The sequence below is a fragment of the Emys orbicularis genome, chromosome 11 (assembly GCF_028017835.1).
Source record: "Emys orbicularis isolate rEmyOrb1 chromosome 11, rEmyOrb1.hap1, whole genome shotgun sequence".
NCBI classification, from domain to species: domain Eukaryota; kingdom Metazoa; phylum Chordata; order Testudines; family Emydidae; genus Emys; species Emys orbicularis.
In genome coordinates, this window is record NC_088693.1 from 34,117,594 (window position 1) to 34,135,923 (window position 18,330).

General features: G+C 37.9%; 1 protein-coding gene across 1 annotated transcript in view; it reads right to left on the reverse strand.

Moving 5' to 3' along the window:
- Positions 1-18,120, reverse strand: part of KCNH7 (potassium voltage-gated channel subfamily H member 7) — a 338,032-nt gene extending 319,912 nt beyond the window's left edge. Inside the window, exons 1-2 of the mRNA XM_065413350.1 lie at positions 18,045-18,120; positions 15,816-16,046 (exon numbers count right to left, since the gene is read on the reverse strand). Coding sequence (XP_065269422.1) covers positions 15,816-16,046; positions 18,045-18,120 — 307 coding nt within the window. The remainder of the gene's footprint in view (positions 1-15,815; positions 16,047-18,044) is intronic.
- Between the last annotated feature and the right edge of the window lie 210 nt (positions 18,121-18,330).

Here is an 18,330-nt window from a genome sequence, read left to right on the forward strand (position 1 = left end):
GTGGGTGTAAATGATGCTCCCTTTGGCAAGTGAGATCCAGAGGGATTTCTCATGTGGGATTCTCTAAGGTTCCATCTTGTCTCCTTTCTATCCCTCTGTCTCAATGTATTATATGTGGCCATTAGTAAGGAGTCAGGCTACAGTGTCTTCAGTATTCTGGCAGCAGCTAGATCTATGGGCCTGATCCAAAGCTCATTGAAATCAACAGAAAGATTCTCATTGATTTCATCGCGGGGAGAACGGAGGGCAGAAGAGGCATGTTGAGGGTGATGCTGCTTCATGTAGTACTGCACAGATTCAGGGTGGCATTGGCGACGATAGAGCAGACCCAGGAGGCTGCCTAACTTAGACCAGCCACCAGCGCTGTCTAAATTACACTGGAAGTCCTGGAGCAGCTCAACATCAGGAGGGCACAAGGTTGGCTTAAAGCCACCTTAGTCTTAAGCTCACCTATGGTGTCTCTCAGACCCATACTGGTCAGTTTATAAATAAATAAAAATTGCTAAGCTGGGCACAGCAGGATGGCACAGAACCTCCCTGCCCCGTGGGGTACTTCAGTGAGGATTGTGTCGCAGGTGTCAGTCTCACCTGAAGCACCACAGTATTTGTGGTGTGAGTGTACCATGCTCGAGCCACTAGGCTGGTACAGCCTGCTCCCCCAGGCACATCCAGCTTGTTCTACTGGCCAGGTCAGGGTGTGAACATAGAGGGAAAATTGCTTTGAGGGTGGTTTAGTTGCTAGGTGCACTAGGAAGGAACAATCCCTGCACTCCCTTGAGTGCAATATCCGTGCTTCTCCCTGGCCTTTGTGTGGGGAATAAGGCAGGTTGCAGGAGGGGCTTGGGGACAGCTCCCATGTAAGAACCAAAGACTGTGCAACTTAGCTAGGTTTCAAAGCTACTAAATTCCCTCCTCCTTTCTTAAGAAGAAGCCCTGCCCTTTGCTAGGATTTGCTTCTTACAGACCAGATCCTGATGTGTGCCAAGTGCCTCTGGTAAAGATCAGAGGGACAGGGGAAGTGAGCCATAGGACATGGTGATGGGGAGGGAGAGTAGAAGTAAATAAGCACCTGTGTGTGTGTGTGTGTGTGTGTGTGTGTGTGTGTGTGTACTTAGAAAGAAATGAAAGACGTGACAGCAGAAGAGAAATAGAGAACAAAGATTTTCCTTTCTCCCTGTGCCCTAGATAAGGAAACCTTGGCAGTGAACTTTTTCTACTGAGACAGGAAAGTGTTTCGGCAGGGTTATCTCACTCCAGACACTCTGATACTGTTAAGAGAATTCCACATGGTGTGAAGAATATTTCTTTCTTGGAAGATCTGTTTTCAGTACATCTTCAGCAGTGTAGATAGAGTGGTGAATAATGGATACCAGGGACACCATAATTGTATGTCAGCAGCAATTGTGTTTATCTCCAAATATGAGGAGACAATTGATTAGCTGCCTGAGATTTACAAGAAAATACACATCACAGTTAGCTTTACTATGCACCGAGCCACCCAACTTATTCTTCTAATTCTTCTATTTTAGGAATACAGAAAGGAGGCCTCTTTTCCCCTTGACACGTGCATAGATTTGGATGAAAAACTGCCAAAGAAAAACCAATATGCTGCAAGAAGTGGGGTCCAAAGACAGAAATCTTTAGTTATCCACAGAAAAAGTAACAGGTAGTAGTATTGCCATTGCTGATGTCTCTAAACATCCAGCAGGGTGCATGTTGTCTGAGCTAGAGGAAACTTCATTCAATGTCAAAGGGCAGGTTAGTTTGCATAGCCATTCCATCCTTGGCCTCCAGTGGAGATGCTAATAAGTAGACGAGTTAGTCTCTATCACAAACGGCACTATCTGTCTGCAACTGAAACCATCAGCTCATTTAATGGAAGCCATAGAATAGCCACATAGTTGGATAGTTGTAATGATGTTTCAGAATGGTCCATTTGCAACCTACAACCTAGACATGAGAAATGTGTTTGAAATCTCAACCAGCTTTCATGTATAATACTATAAGATTCCACAAGGCACGAGTGTGTATGTACAAGTCATATGAAATCTTGTGTATATTATACATGAAAGCTGGTTGAGATTTCAAACACAACAAACCTTGTTGATGGAAATGGATCATTCCGTGGTTAGTATTGACCACACTTAATTACTTCTATACACATGCACACTCACACATACCATGTGAAATCTTTAACTATATTTTGAAATAACTTACAAAATTCCAGCAAGAAAAATTCAGTACAATAACACTGAATTCCAATTAGTGTAATTAAAAATGTGAGAGAATGCCCATAATTGTGCTGCTAACTTAAAAAGGCAATTGACCTATCTGTGCATCTGCAGACACACAGTTAAAACATAAATGCATGAGGCTACAAAAGACCAGTGTATCACTTTTACAAGGGGACTTTGCTGTAGAAGAGTGACATATATTAGTTAGAGCCTGTCCCATGCTTGCAAGAAGGCCTGCATAAGTCAAAGGTAAACTGACCACTACTTATATGAAGATTCTCACTTGAACCAGGGAACTAAGTTTTGTGAGGCTGTGTCAATATGTAAATTCTTAGAAAGAGTGACATATAAATGAAGGAAGAGATCTGAGATGGAAAACAATTTACAGTGTGGGACTATCCTACCAGAACATTATTTGTCAGTCTATCAGAACTAGAGATGAGACAGCCCAGGCAGAAAGAATATATCACCTCAGGCAGAGGGGTCTGTTTACCCACTGATGAGTGTACATGACTCCCATTAACATTCAGAATCCTAGTGAAACACAGTGTGGTAAGGGGAGACTGTGCTCTACAAATTTGTTAAAGGAGCAACATGCTAGTGTTTCAGAACTTCATTTATTCTTTATGGTCTTTTTTCATCTATCAGGAGAAAATAAACCTTCCTGCAAATTAAGAGACACATTCAAAATCAGCTGAAGGCAAATAATACACAACAAAACAAAGCAGTTTGTTAAAAAATAATAATGTAGTGTAAGACTGAGTCACAGCTACTGTATGTCTGATTCATGGCTCTCTTTAGATAGCAGCAGTATAACCTTTAAAATAATTTGCAAATCAAAAGTTTGCAAATGACAAAACTATTTTGTTCCGCTTTGAAAAGAGCTGAGAATGCATACAGTGTGAGTCAGGTAGCTACAGCTTTCTTCTTGTATGTTTTCACCAGAAATACTTGGGTTGTTTAATTGGGGATCCTAGTCTCTGTTTGGAATTCTGAAAGCATAAAGACTGGGTCCTCCAATGCAGCTGTATCAGTACAGGATAAACAAGGGGAAGAGATGAAGGTGGCTTAATTCCACTTTTGGATTGCCATTGATCCTGTGATTGGCCAAGAACCAGTTTGGCCCCCCAGTATAATTTTGAGCAGTCTTGGAGTGTACTAAATTAGTTTCAAGTGCCTCTAGACCCAACGGGCTATTTTGGCAGCAGAGGATCACCAGGGTGTAGAGATGCCCTCAATAAACCCCATTTCTCCTGGAAATATTCCCTTCACCAGAGGTTAGAAATGGGAGCAGTATACAACTGCACCAATCAGGATTCCTCCTCCTCATAGGGAATCTCCAGGTAGCTGGTTAAGCCAGTTTTATGGCCCCATTGAAGCACCAAGAATCTGACCCTAAATTCCTAAATGTTGGATGAAAAATCATTCTTATTTTGCTCTATGACAAATTGCTATTTTGCAAAAGTTAGTTGCACCTGACTATCATGTTATATTCTGGTTCTGCTCATCATTCCTGGGACTCACTCATTCTCAGCAAGTAGCTTTAGTTTGGAGATATATAAAATACACACACATAGTGCTATTGTTCCTCCATGGGAGGATTACAGAACATTGTGGATATGCGGCCCTAGGAAAGGAGGCAGAGGGGGAAAGCAGGTAACAGCGCAGGAATGCTGCAGAGAATGCCGGCTTGGAACTATAAACTCACATTGTGTTTCAAAGTTATCAGTCAGAGACTTATTGCTTTAATCATTGAAATCAATATGTGTCCATATAAGTCACTGTTAGACTCATGGTTTCGTGTGCTTGGATGAAGATGAAAGTTTGTTAGAGAAGACCTTGGAAATTATAGTATATCTAGATTCATTTATAGTCTGTTTGCACTGGGACAGTGGAATTTTGGCAGTTTCACAAGTAGATGACTCAAAGAACCTCCTAGATCCCAGGAGAGTGAAATAACTTTTCTATATCTATAATTGGGGCTCATATTCCATCTGAAGTCTGTTTTCAAATCTAGATCTTATTGTCAATATCATATGCCTATCTTTCCAATCAAAATAACGCTCTTAGCTGAATCCTGTGATATTTCTACTTAGACCTAGTACTGCAGTTGAGGTACTGATAGTCCGTAATCAAAAGAAAATAGCATCCAGGATCACTAAATTGGTGATAAGCCTTCTACATGGCCACACCTGCCTCTCTCAATGTATGAGAACTATATAATGTCCAAGCAATGTTTAGATTTCAGCTGTCTGAACTAAGAAGGTCCCAAAGATCTCCCCAGTACAGGAGGAACCTTGGGTTATATTAGAGCAGCTACCCTACTTGCCTGTCCCTGTTGCCATAGGCAACAAGTACAACTTAAAGCAAGCCTGAGGATGATCCAAGGGAATGGACCAGCACAGATTGGCCCAGGAATGGGGTAGTGAAAAGGTGGCTTAAGGCCATCTTTTCATACACCTTCCTGAACTGTGTCCCGCACTCCTGAGCCAGACCTCAGGATCTGGTCCATATACATCAATCTTATACATCCTAGATATCAAGCTTACATCTCTCCTGAATAGAGTGGCACACTGTACAACCAGTATACATGGACTTCCACATCCTGCAAGGTCTCATATAATTTTTGTTGCATAGAGCTCTGTGTTAAATTGATTCATGTTATATTTTATAGTCTGAAAACATTGGCAGATGCTTAGAATTGCAAAAGGATAAAATTTCCTTACTTATATTACTATGATTAAAAATGTCACTATCTGTGAGTCCTAAGCCACCTTTACAAGGAAAGAGACAAAGAAGAACTGTAACAATAGTTTACTGCAAATACAATGAAAATAGGATTTGTGCAATACTGTATTTCATATTCTTCTGCAAACAGAAAAAAATTGCTTTCTTGTAGAATAGCCACAAACATGCAAAATACTAATGAGATTATCCTGTGGTTTTTTTTTCAGAGAGGAAGGAGCAGGGCAGGTTGACACAAATGAGTTTTGAAAGGGAGAAATTTGCAGAGATACAATCACATTGATTTGAATGAAAATCAGCAGAGAACCCTCTAACAAATAAATACTCTGAAAATGGTGCACACTCCAAAGTCCAGGAACATCTCAAGGTAAATGTTTCATAATGTGTGGTTTAGTATGAGCATTGTTTACATGACATTTAACTGCTTTTCAGGCAACTGGGTAAAAGACAAAGACAGGGAGACAGAGAGAAGGTACTTGTCTATTCTTGATCTGAAACAACCACCTTTGTAGATTAAAATAATGGGTTTTTCTTTGGCCAGATGCTTTTTGATTATAGGTTTTTTATGTAAAGTGCTATTGATCTAAAAGCAACTTCGGCAACACACGTTCCACTTGACTACTAGCTGATATTGTCCCCAAATACCTGCATCATCATAGACCCCTAGAGGACACCATGAACCTGAATTTGAAACACCTGAATGCCAACACCCACAAATGCAGTTCAAGTCAATGGGAACTGTGGGTATTTATTATCTCTGGAAATCAGACCCTGTGTCTTTAAATCAATGATAGCTACCCCCCATGTCCCTCAGGAAGTGGTACTTTTGGGAACAGAATCAGGCAGTGTCTGCGTCCAATATAATACTTTTAAAGAGCCCAACATTTTTTAATATTGTCACGGGTCCAGGTACACCAGAGAAGCAGGACCTTAATTCTGAGTCAAGGCCCTCTGATTTGTTTGGCTCTCTTGTGTGGCAGGCTTGAGTTTCTGTGGTGGCTTCACTTAAATTTAATATGGGTGATTTTTATTGAATTAAATAAAAATAAAAATACTATCCATGTATGTTGTTTATTTTAGTATTAAATTCACTTTGGTTTCGGTATCCCTGTATTTCCAGTTTTCAGTGTGCTACAGATTTTTGTATTGACTATGTGTAGCTACATCATTGAAGTTGCAAGGGGGAAAGTTAAGGTTTGGGTAGTGAGAGATTTCAGCACCCAAGAATGTTTGGGAGGTAATTTGAGATTCTGGGTTAAATGCTCTTAGCTGGAAGCTTCTGCTCAAAATATCAGCAGTGAAACAGTTAACAATATTGACATTTTAAACAGTCATCTGGCGGTTTCAGTGACTGCTTTTCTTTGCTGAAAACACCCATACCCTCATATTCTTTTTCTGGATAATACATCAGTGCTATAGTACAGGGCTTCAGCAGAAGAAATTATAATATGGCCCTCTAACACTGCATCTAGTTGATGAAATAGTAGAACATACAAGGCTGCTTACTAACTTTCCCCTTTGTGAATTTTATTCTATCATTACTTTGACATTTTTGACACTGAGCTTTGTTTCAGACTGTTAACCTGTGAGGTGAGCTTGAGCAATGAGACTTCACTGTGGTTACAGAATGCAAAAAGGTATGAAAATTGAAATGAAAAAGTGGTGCAGTACTAGTAGCTTATTGGGGTAGCTTTAACTTGGTTGCCTGTGGAAATGCAGGGGGTCAAACAGATTTTTATGTCAGGAGCTGAGTGGATTCTGGTTCCCAGTTCATGAAATTTCCATTTAACTTTTAAACATGTTTACATAATGTGCAATGTTTCTTAAAAGTAACATAACTGAAACTTTTTGAAATTAAAATATATATAGAAAAACAGAGACCAAAAATCAAGCTCCATAAAATAAACAGCATTTGCACCTATAACTTCAGAAATAATCTCTCAAATATGGAGTCACCCCAAAACAGACTATAATTATGGACTAACAAGCAAATCTTGTACTGAGACTAACTGCAATGGCAGCTGTGGACCTTCCAAAGAGGAGCTAGGTCTGGGTCTGGGTATAATTTTCCTCCTGGTTTGTAGTATTTCTGGGTCAAATAGGCCATTTTGTGTGGACTAAATCCAATTTCATGTTTATTATCCAAACTGTGCAGCCACCTGTGTAGCTCCTAGTCAGGACTAAGTTACTTTGGCTATACAGAAAGCATAAAGAGTATATCCAGGATCTCTACCAGTTACTTCACAACCTATACTAATACATTGTTCTGCAAAGCTGATCAAGTCAGAACAAGAAGTTACTCCAGTCTCCGAGCCACACTGAAAGTGAAGGTAGGAAGCAATATACAGCAGCAGCCTCAAAGACATCAGCCACAGCCAATCCTTCTATGTTTACTGAAAATGCACTGTGGTGCTATACTGGTGTATACATGTGTCTAGGGAGAAAAACGTGTGTGATACAATGCATGCTGTTGGTAGACACAGATTAGTTCTTGGACAATGTAGTGTGTGGTGATCTACCTCATGAAACTGTTGAAACTCGAAAGACCTTTGTCCATGTGTTCACTTGTGATAAGGTATGTCTGCAAATATTGTAAGGTACCACTGTATACAATGTGATCCGGCTGCCTAGAATTTTCCCTCCCTCTCTTGTGTGTGTCTGTTGGTGAGGGGGCTTCCTACTATGGCCAGTGGAACTCACATATATATGTGTATCCACTCTGCACTCAGATCTGGGTTCACAGCTGCCCTTCTGATTGGTTTGGTGTGTGTTCCTTTAAGGGTGAGTTGGCCACTCCCACAACCAGCAAGCCTCTTCCACTGCTACTCTTAGCCCTCTGTTGCTTGATTAGGCAGGTTCATACTTGGCCTGGAAGCTGGTCCGAATATGGAGTACTCTGATATATACATGGAGAAGTATTCAGATAAATCTAATTTATATGGAATGCTATAAAGCTGGTTCCTAAAACAAATTAAACTCAGCACAATAGAAACACCACCACTATCCCCTTTCCTGTGCATGAGATCACATAGTGCAGAGTGATAATGTTACAAACATATACTATCCAACTGTCATTCTAAAGCTTATGTGTAATAACATCCAGTGGTTAAGGTCACAGCTACACGCTTCCAAAGCAATGGCTCTACCCCAATGTCTCTCTTTAAATCTGCTACTTTATTTGCTCAGTCTGAGCCTCTTTTTGAAGAATGAGGAGACAAGAAAGAATTGATTATGGGCATGGAAAAACTCTCTGCATATGAGAGTGAAATGATTGCAATTAGAACAGAAACAAATAAAAGTGGACATGATACAAATATATAAAATAGTATCGAAAACATAGATCAGGAGCTTCTATTTTCCCTGTCTCATAACACAAGAACAAGGTGGCATTCAATGAAACGGAAGGGAAACAGATTCAAAACTGATAAAAGGAAATACGTATTCGTGCAATGCCTAATTAGAACGTGGAACTCCTTTCCATAGGATGTTTTCCTAGCAAAGACTACAGAAACTTTCAAAAAATGTTGGCCATTTTCATGAATAACAACAATATCTAAAGTTATAATAATTAATGCTAAAAACAGTACTTAAGGGGTATAAAACTGCATGCTTCAGGTTTTACACCAATCTCTAACTAAGAGGGATTAAGATGAAATCTTCATAGAGGTCAGATTACCCCTCATCTGCCTCCTATGAGTTTCTTGCTCCTTCTTCTGAAGATTCTGGTACTGCTGCTTTCAGAGACAAGATACTGCATTAGGTGGCTCATGGGCACAAGCTAATAACTTCATAAGCACCAGTTACCTTAACACCACTGCATCATGGAAGGACTTATTACAGTAATTCTGCCATTTATTAGGAATCATTGCACTGTTATGTGTGTCATTTAAAAATCCTGCCCACTACTTGCACAATGGTTGAAATTCCCTTCTCCAGCTCAAAATTTGAATAACTGGGCTACCTATGGAGCACTAAGCAAGGGTTGGGAGGGATAAAATACAATTCCCTGCACATAACAAGTGTAGGCAGTGGGGCTGCAGTGTGTGTATAGCTCCTGTCTCACCACTCCTGGAGCCTGCAGGCTAAAACAGCAACCACTGATTCTCTGTACCTGCATCAAGGAAGGTTTAGGCTACTGGATCAGTATAAGTTGGAGAACCCAGGGGCCTCTCCCCAGTCTACTGCTCAAACCTCTTCTATGAACCATCCTGATCAAGGGTAGTGCAGTTTCTCAATCCAGAGTGAATGAAAAAGTCTCCTCTGTGACCACCGTGCCTGTAGTTCCCCTATTTATACCTGAGTGGCGCTAAACTGGTAGAGAGGGTCTTGCACCAACCATTAGCATCACCAATGGATTTACCCACTGAGAAAACAATTACTACTGGCTGTGCTTTTCTCTATATCTTAAGATCAGATATATCCAAAAATACCCATCAGGTCCTGAGTTTTGACAGAAAGACTAACCTTGAAGATAATTTAATTTTTTGTTCCCTTTTCTCCCTCATTTAGACATCCAGTTAGCAGGAATGCATGGAAAGGAGAGAGAAACTTATCTCCCACAAAAAATCCTTATAATAAACTCAATTTAACTAAAACTGTTTAAAACAACATTTTGTTTTGTAAAAGCTGAGGAACTTGATGATTCAGGGGAGTAGAAATGATATCAACCATCACCTCTAAATAACTAGTTTGATCCCAGTACAGCTCAGGATGACTGAAAGTTTTTTATCTCCTAATCATTCTGTGTCTTGTGATTTCAGTCCCGTTCCTAGTGAACTAGTGTAAACAGCCCAAAAAATCAGTCAAAGCACAGAGGAGGAGAAGAAGGAAAAGAACGAGGGAACCCACCCCCCATCCTAACTACTATCAGCGAAGGTCCCAAAAATTGAATGTGAATGGATACTGAACTACAGCTGGTGCTTCTAGCTCAAGGCTCTGTGATGTGGAGATAGTTACGGGGTACAGTCATAGTGAAGTGGGGGTAGGCCAAAGTCTGAAGTACAAATGGTTGTGCTTTACCTGTTCTGCGGAGAAGGCTGCTCATATCCATTGCTTTCAATCCAGAACACTGCATGATATCCTAATGTACACACACTTATAAGTAGCTTTTAGAATGTTTTGAAAAACTCATAGTTACAGAAGGATTTTCTTGTTTTTCTGGGAGAGTTGGAGGAGGGGTGAAAGCATAAGACTTCCTTTATCCAACTGCAGCCATACGATGTTTCCTATTTTACTAATAACTCCTACAGTGTCATGATATTAGCATATTTCCACTTTCTCTTCCCTTTTTTGTCAGTTCTGAATTCTGCAGTCGGATCCCTTCTGGTATATCCTGGCATCAATGCCAAGTCCCATTGACTACACTGAGGCCCATGCAAGTGTAAGGGTCTGCCCTCATGGGCCTATTGCGCCTACCTTGTTTAAATTGACTGATCAATTCAGGGCAATTCAGAAGTGAATAGGTGATCAAATGTCTGCTGGAGCTGAAGCGGAATGCATATACCTATTATTCAAAAATGCCTTGACATTTCTGACTAGGTTCAGGACACCAGTAATACTTAACTTAAACAATATTTTGGTACATTTTATTTTTCTTAGTTTTGAAAAGGAGCACTTAAAAAACTTAGAAGTCTGGAAACCATTAATTTGGAACCTTGGTGAGTTTTGGAAACACAAATATTTTTATTCTGCAGTCAGCTCTAGCACACTGGATAACTCAAAATTAGATGAATGCCAAGTACTTCTTGTTGTTTGTAACATCAAGACAACTATCTGAAACCACACTTTCCTCCTATCATCTTTTTAGTCATTATTACATCCTTCATTGGTACTTTCTATCCATAAAATATCTGCATCAGTGTAAAGTAGTTAAAGAACTCCTGTACTTCATACTAATAAGCAGACTTTTTAGGCTATATTTTTAGTTATATCCTACTGTTGTCTGCAGAACACATGCCAAAATAGTATGCAGTGACAATATACTTTGATTAACATATGCCCATCCTCAATCTCTGTATAATTTATAGTTTTTATGTCAAAAACTTTACAGCTTTATCACTTCAAGTAATATTTACTGCTGTCAGGATGCTTTATGTAATAATGACTTAAACTGTAAAATGGAGTCCTCAAAGGAAAAGCTTTCAAACACTTCCACTGCAAATAACTTTATTAAAACAAAAATTTATACTCTGGATAAACAATATCTTACCTTCCAATGTATCTAATACAGATCATATACTCTAGATAACCAGTTGGGGAGAGGAAGTTATAAACAGTAAGGAACACACTGTACTAGATTGCTATGAATTTAGAGTATAATTTATTAATTTAAACAACTGCTAATGCCTCACAGGCAACTTTGAAAAACATTCTGTTTCGAAATGATGCTGCTTGTGATTTTTTTCCTGCATCTATCTACCCAAGTTTTTTATTAATGAGGACATTTGCATTAAAAAGGAATTTAGGGGCTAATCTCACAGCCTTATTCCCATGAGTAGTTCCAGTGACTCATGGGACTACTCATGTAAGTAAGAGATACATGTTTGAGCTCTTAGTTTTTATGAGTCCATCTCCTCCTCTAATCATTCCCTAAAAAATTGTAATCCTTTTGGTGACCTCATAATTGTCTCGTTTGGAACAGACAACATGGGTGAATCTTTCGAGCTATGCAGAGCTCTTCTTCAGGTTCTTTTGGAACAAATGATTAGGACTTAAGAAACAATGATTGTATTATGCAAAGACTTTTATTAACAAAGAATGAAGAAAGGGAAATAAAGAAAATATATGCTATATTAGCAGAATTATTTCTGATAAAAATACCTTTCAGATTTCTATGACATACAAGCAGGATGATTAGCAGTAAATTTTCAAAACCTTTGAAATTTTGGGTAAATTGGGGTAAATCCTTCTAGCTTGATTAATAAAGATGTCATCCCAAATTCATGCCATTAAAATTGTTACGACACACTATCATGTATATTCTCCTCCCCATCATATATACTGTAGAGGGAAATATACATGATGGTGATAGCCACGTAACTGATTAATGGAACTAAATGATCATTTAGTCTTTGTCATGCACCTTTGACCACCTCACCTGCATTCTGCTCATTAATCCATCATCCCAGGATTTATTTCAGTATTCAAAACCTCTGTGCAGCTTCCGACAGCTACCATTTTTCTAAAATCAGCCTGCTACAAAAAAAATTTCCTCCTCCCGCAAAAAATTCAGTTTTGCATCATTGACAGGCTTAAAGTCCAAAATCTTGCAACTCTTCTGAGCTAGAACTGTGGCCTTCATACCAATGGAAGCTGTAGAATCACTAATATATTGTGTTTGTACAGAAGTATACTGTGTGTAGCTATGCAACATGTCTATACATATATGCATTTTCTTAATTAGTGTATAGATTAAATCAAACCTTTAAGCATTGAGTATTTCACTGTTACTACTCACATGAATACGTTACATGCCTAACTGTTCACAGGATTGAGCACTTAAAAAAAATAAACGCTGCATAATACAAAATGAGCAGTCATCAGAGCTATCAATTCTGCACCCTACCTTGCTGCCCACTTCAGAAAATTGAAAAAGGTCCTAGTAAGCTTTCACTGATATATATATATATATATGCTAGAAAGGATTAGATTTTTAGCAGTAATGTTAGTAATGCTAGTAAACTTTGATTTCATCATACACACAGATATTTCCATCAATAATAATCATAATTTAGAGATAGGCAAAGTAAGAAAAACGGTGTTTGAGAACTTAAGGATATTTACTTTGCATATATTTGACATGTGATGTGATTATGACAATTTGTGTTTTAATGGTTATAAATCTTTAACTTTTTAAATCTCAATATCTATTCTCATTAAATAATTATCTGACCCCACCCAATAATTTCCCACAACTGTAAAAATTTTAATTGAAAAACATGCTTAAAATAAACATTCTATCATTCAAATTATTTTAAAAATTGAATTCTGCCAAGCTTATTTATATATAAAATACATACATACACTTTTTATGAAAACTAAAATAGAACATTTCAGCTGCTAATAAACACTATAATACTAATCTGAGAGTAACTACACCCAGCATAATATTGAACATGTTTTTATACTACATTTTAATTTTACAAAACACTATTGCTAGTTAGGATTTTTTAAAATGTTTTCATACTTTTCTTATAGTAAGGACTTACAGATAATATAGAAAGAATGCAAAAAAGTCTATATGTGTAATAAATAGAATTGCCACCAGCTTGTCGCCAAGTTATTGAAGTGGTCTCCAAAAAATGGTCCAATCCTGGATTTTTTTTTTTTCCACATCCAAAGGTTGCCCTGAAGTTGGTGGGAATTGTAGATGAAATAAGAATTCAGGATTGGGCTCCAAATGATTGTTGCAGGCTTGCAAATAGCATGGGGTCATAGACTATAATAGATTTCTATGGGGATTTCTTAAGAACTAATGGGCTGTTTTGCCTAGAAATCAATGGTTCAGTACAGCCTGGGTGCAATAGCAATCCCTTAATTCTCTGTATTTAAGTTCCAAAAGTTGGGCCCAAATGTGCAAAGGTTTATTGAAGTGTATTAATGCTCATGGTAAATTATTTTGCCCAGTAGTAAATCTTTGAAGGATTTAGGTTCTAATTTGTTAAAAACACTATCTGTGGCTTTCTAAAGGGACTGATTCTGCAAACCCAGGGCTGAGCATTAGCTATACGGACATGGGTATCACCTTTAAGTTTAAAGTGACTAATCATGAAAGTATGGTTACTCTTGTGCATAACTGTTTACAGTATCTTCCCCTAAATGCTCTATAATTTAATAAATTATATGTTGCAAACTGAAAAAAAAAATAAGTAAGATGTGGAAAAGAAAATAAACATTTGCCTTGTTTATATTTTACTCTTAACGTTCTATAATGAGTCAGGTTGCATAATATCGTAATTCAGCATTTCAGAAATGTATTATTTTTAAAAAGGTAATCTGATAGTTTATTAATTATTTAAGTAAATACCATTTCCCTCTTTCTCACCCCACCCCCTAATCATTTTTTGCAAACTGAAGCAGGAAGAACACTTCTGAGTGATCATACCCAGAAGCCAGTGCTTTGATCTGTCGGCTGTGATCTCTTCAAAGTTAGCTATGGTGTTTCACACTTCCAATGCTACTTTTATTTTATATTTCATGTTAACATACACAGATTAAAACTTTCCACAAGACACAGAAGGCCAGAGCCTCAATTAAATCAATTGAGCAAAGCAGCTCTACCTTAGGTGAGGATCTCTACCAAGATCTGAACTTCCCCAAAGCAAGAAAATGTTCTGATCCAGGGGTTGGGGTTGGGTCTAACTCTAGAGAGAATATGAGAATCCAAAGGGTAAGGAGAATACTTTTAAAATATCAGATGTGAGGGGGTAACCTGTAAGCCATATTTTGCTCTCAATTACTTCAGGATAAATCTGGAATAACAGTATTTACTTCATTGGTAAAAAGAACAGGAGTACTTGTGGCACCTTAGAGACTAACAAATTTATTAGAGCATAAGCTTTCGTGGGCTACAACCCACTTGTCACTCTGGAATAATAATAACTGAGAATAGAATTTGGCTCTGTGACTTTAAAGCTTGAGAGCCTCTGTCATTGCAGTTCTGAAACTAATGCCAACAGTACTCTGGCATGTCTCCAAAACTAAATTAAGCTCAACATTTGAATATATGAGTTTCCTTTGCTTTCTCTCTTGAGTATATACACAGTGAGGGACAGAACATAGTACACCATACTTAAACATTACTCAGACCTCTTTGAAGCTAGACATTCCTGTAAATAATGCTGAATAATCAGAAAAAATTCTTAAACCTAACTATAAAGAATCATAATTAGTTCTGTAGTACTCCCATATCCAGATACATCATTTTCAGAACACACAGACACATATTCCTTTCATGCTTTCAACAGTAAATATATAACAGCATCGTTGTTTTACTCTTTCTTCCATATGACAATCATAATACAAATGGTATTCTGTTCAGTCTGCATTCTTCCTTGAGGGCTGGGGAGGGATGGAGGAGACTGAATTCCCTTCAGTTTTGATGGGACCTAAATCCTTCCTTGTTACAACAGCATCATTCTGGATTTCAGTTGTTACTCAGCATTTACAACAGCACAACTAGGAGAAGAATTTGCCTCTTCTTTTTTCACTTTTTCTCAATTACGTTTCACTTAACAAGGGCCAGATTATGTCACCCTGAACTCAGGATGAGTAGCACTTTATTCAGATATCCTTTTTACATCAAGATACTGCTCAAGCTGAGTGTGGGTAGCAGAGTCTAACCCTCTGGCACTTGTATGTTGTTACTACAGTCTATGATACGAAACCATCCATAGAAACTAACTGTCTGGGCCTGAATCTCCTTTCATGTACACCAGTTTTACACTACTGAAGTCAATAGAATTGCACTAGAGTTACTCCTGATTTATGCCAGTGAAAGTGAAAGAAGAGTCAGACCCTTTATTTTAGTACCATTAAAAGTTGTTCATAATTTTTTTGTACACTGGTCATATAATAAGTAAAATGGGGATTTTTCTTCCAATTCTAAATAGACAGATTTGTGTAGAAATGTCTGATAAATACAAAAATTTGATTTTATAGGGACAGATCCTCAGATAGTATAAATCATTGTTGTTTCACTGAAGTCCATGGAGTTACACCAGTTTACACTAGCTGAGGATTTTGCACAGAGTGTCAAAGAAATTTCTTTAAAAACCTATTTACAAGCCAACTGGTCCCCCAAACACATTAAAAATCTTTAAAATAGAGAAACATTACCATCTTTGTGATAATAAGTGACTTCCACTTTCCTCTCCTCTGACCCAAGCAGTGCCTGGGCAATTTGGGCAATGTGATGCCTTTTGGTCTCTGGCCCATGAAGGAAATCACAGGTGCAAGGTTTCTGCATGACATCTGGTCTGGAGAATCCAGTCATCTCACAAAACCCATCATTGCAGTAGATGATAGCACAGTTCTGCACTCTAGCATTAGCAATGATGAATTTTTTATCTGCAATACAAGAAAGTGATGCATTTTTTCAGTACTTTTTCAACACTCCAGGAACTGTTGTCTGCAAGGACAGATGTTGAAGAACCTATTACCTATTTTTTGCATGTGATTTCTATGATGTAGAGATCTTCAATATAGCTATCTTGACCCAGAACTCTTAAAGAAACTTCAATACACTTGTTATACATTAAATATGAAGATAGTTGGCTTTTAAGAAAATAAAACCAGATCCAACAAGTCCTTTTGCAAAGCTCTTGTTGAATTCCAAATTTGTAATAGCTTTTTCAGTGTCATTGAAACCCAGACTATTGGCTCAGTCCTGCAAGTCTTTACTGAGGAAAACTCCACTGAAGAGTTAGTGGGAGTTTTATCTGCATGAGATCTTACCAGGATCAAGCCCAAACCAAAGGTCTCAACCCTGCACTACAGAAGCCAATGGGATTTTTCCATTGACTTGAATATGAGCAGGATCAAGTCATTAATCTGGTTTTCAATTAAACTCCCAAGAAAATAAATGTAATATGATAATTCAGTTGCTTGTGTAGTTGTTATGAGCTAAAATTATTACAGCAAGAGGAAATTACAAGTCACATAGTAAAAGATCATCTTGGGTCAAATTCTGGTCTCAACTACACGTGTAAAATGATATGCTTAAGCCACACATATCTCTTGAAACTTTCACCTGAGAGTAATGTATCAAAGTTGTCTTATAACGATTCTACTTATTTCTGTTCACAATTGCACTATATACTGCTCCCATTTACAAATGGATATTCAGCTTTGATACAATTGCTATGTTATTACCATTTATGAAGTCCTGCTCGTCTTGTTCACACAAACAGACCCCACAATTTTAATAGGATTTATCATGAGTTATGTGAGCATTGTATGACCCTATATTAGTATTTTTAATTAAATATGTTGTTCTCTAACACATCAAAACATTTGTAGAAAAAAGTGCATTTTATACTTTCCCCTTCATATTATGCTGAATTTTCACAATAATATTGTATTAGTGATTTAAAGGATTGTATTATTAACTAGCTTTATTCACTGCAACAGTAAGTCACACAATTCAATGGCCTGAGTCTGTAACCCTGTACTAACATAAATAGTACCATTGATTTCAATACTTATATATGTAAAACGTGTAGGATCTGGCTTTTATTTCTTACACAAGTTACAAGAATATTACATTTGCTGTAGATACATTTAGGAAGGAACTGCAAAGTGTATAAGCTAAACTTAGTTTCTTTTTGTAGTGGCCTGATATATTATAAACATGCTAAATATTTAAATTAGGTGTGTCAAACATACTGTTTCTTTGGATGCTGTTATAAAATTATTTTTAAGTTTCAAGTGTGAGATGTACAGTAAATTGGAATTAAAAGAAAAATAATGAAAGCTTCAATATCGTTGACAGGTAGGAAACTACTGCATAGGGAAGGATACATAGACTAGATCAGCAACATCCCTGGGGATGCATTTGCATTGATTTAATAGATACTTTAAGCTTCCATAAATTAATGATAAACAAAAACGTCACTGATAAATATGTTAAAAAGGCAGTGCCAAAGACAAGCTAATAAGAGTACTTTTCCCTTAACAATTCCTCTGGGTGTTATTTGTCTCCTCTAAATCAAAGTCTGCCTGTTCTGATTTATGTTAAAAAAAAAAAAGCTAGCAATGTTTTCCTTGAATATTGCATAAGCATCCCCGCTGTATGATATGCTGAACAGCTGGAATGTAGGTACAGTAGCTACAACACAAAATATAATACAGTCAATAATTACAACTGCCCCCTAAGATGAGGGGGGAACAGAAAACTGTAATGTAGATCAGCAAGAATATCAGCAAGGCTCTTCGGGATCCCTTCCTCGCCTCCTGTTTTTCCTTTCCAACCTACAAACTTAAAACAGTCTGGAGCTGCTATGTATCTAGTCCCAAGCAGACCCAAACTATTGTATCAAAATAGAGAGAAAGAGAGAGAGAACTTACTTTGCCCTTCAAATTTTCGTATGATTGTACCCAAAAATGTATTTTGTGGTGCCACATGCCCTCTGCGAACAGGCATGTTTGTATAGATCTTCGGCTCCCTGTGCACAATGACTTCTCCAATGATCTCTACACGGCTCCAGCCCAAAGCACTGAGCCAGCTACCCTTTGTGACAAATCATCCTCCTCTGGATCACAGCATCTCTTCCCATTAGCACCACTTCTAGGCACACGCTTTTCCTACTGGAATCAGATCCATCCCCGCTCCTTCCTCTGGGGGACCTCGGAT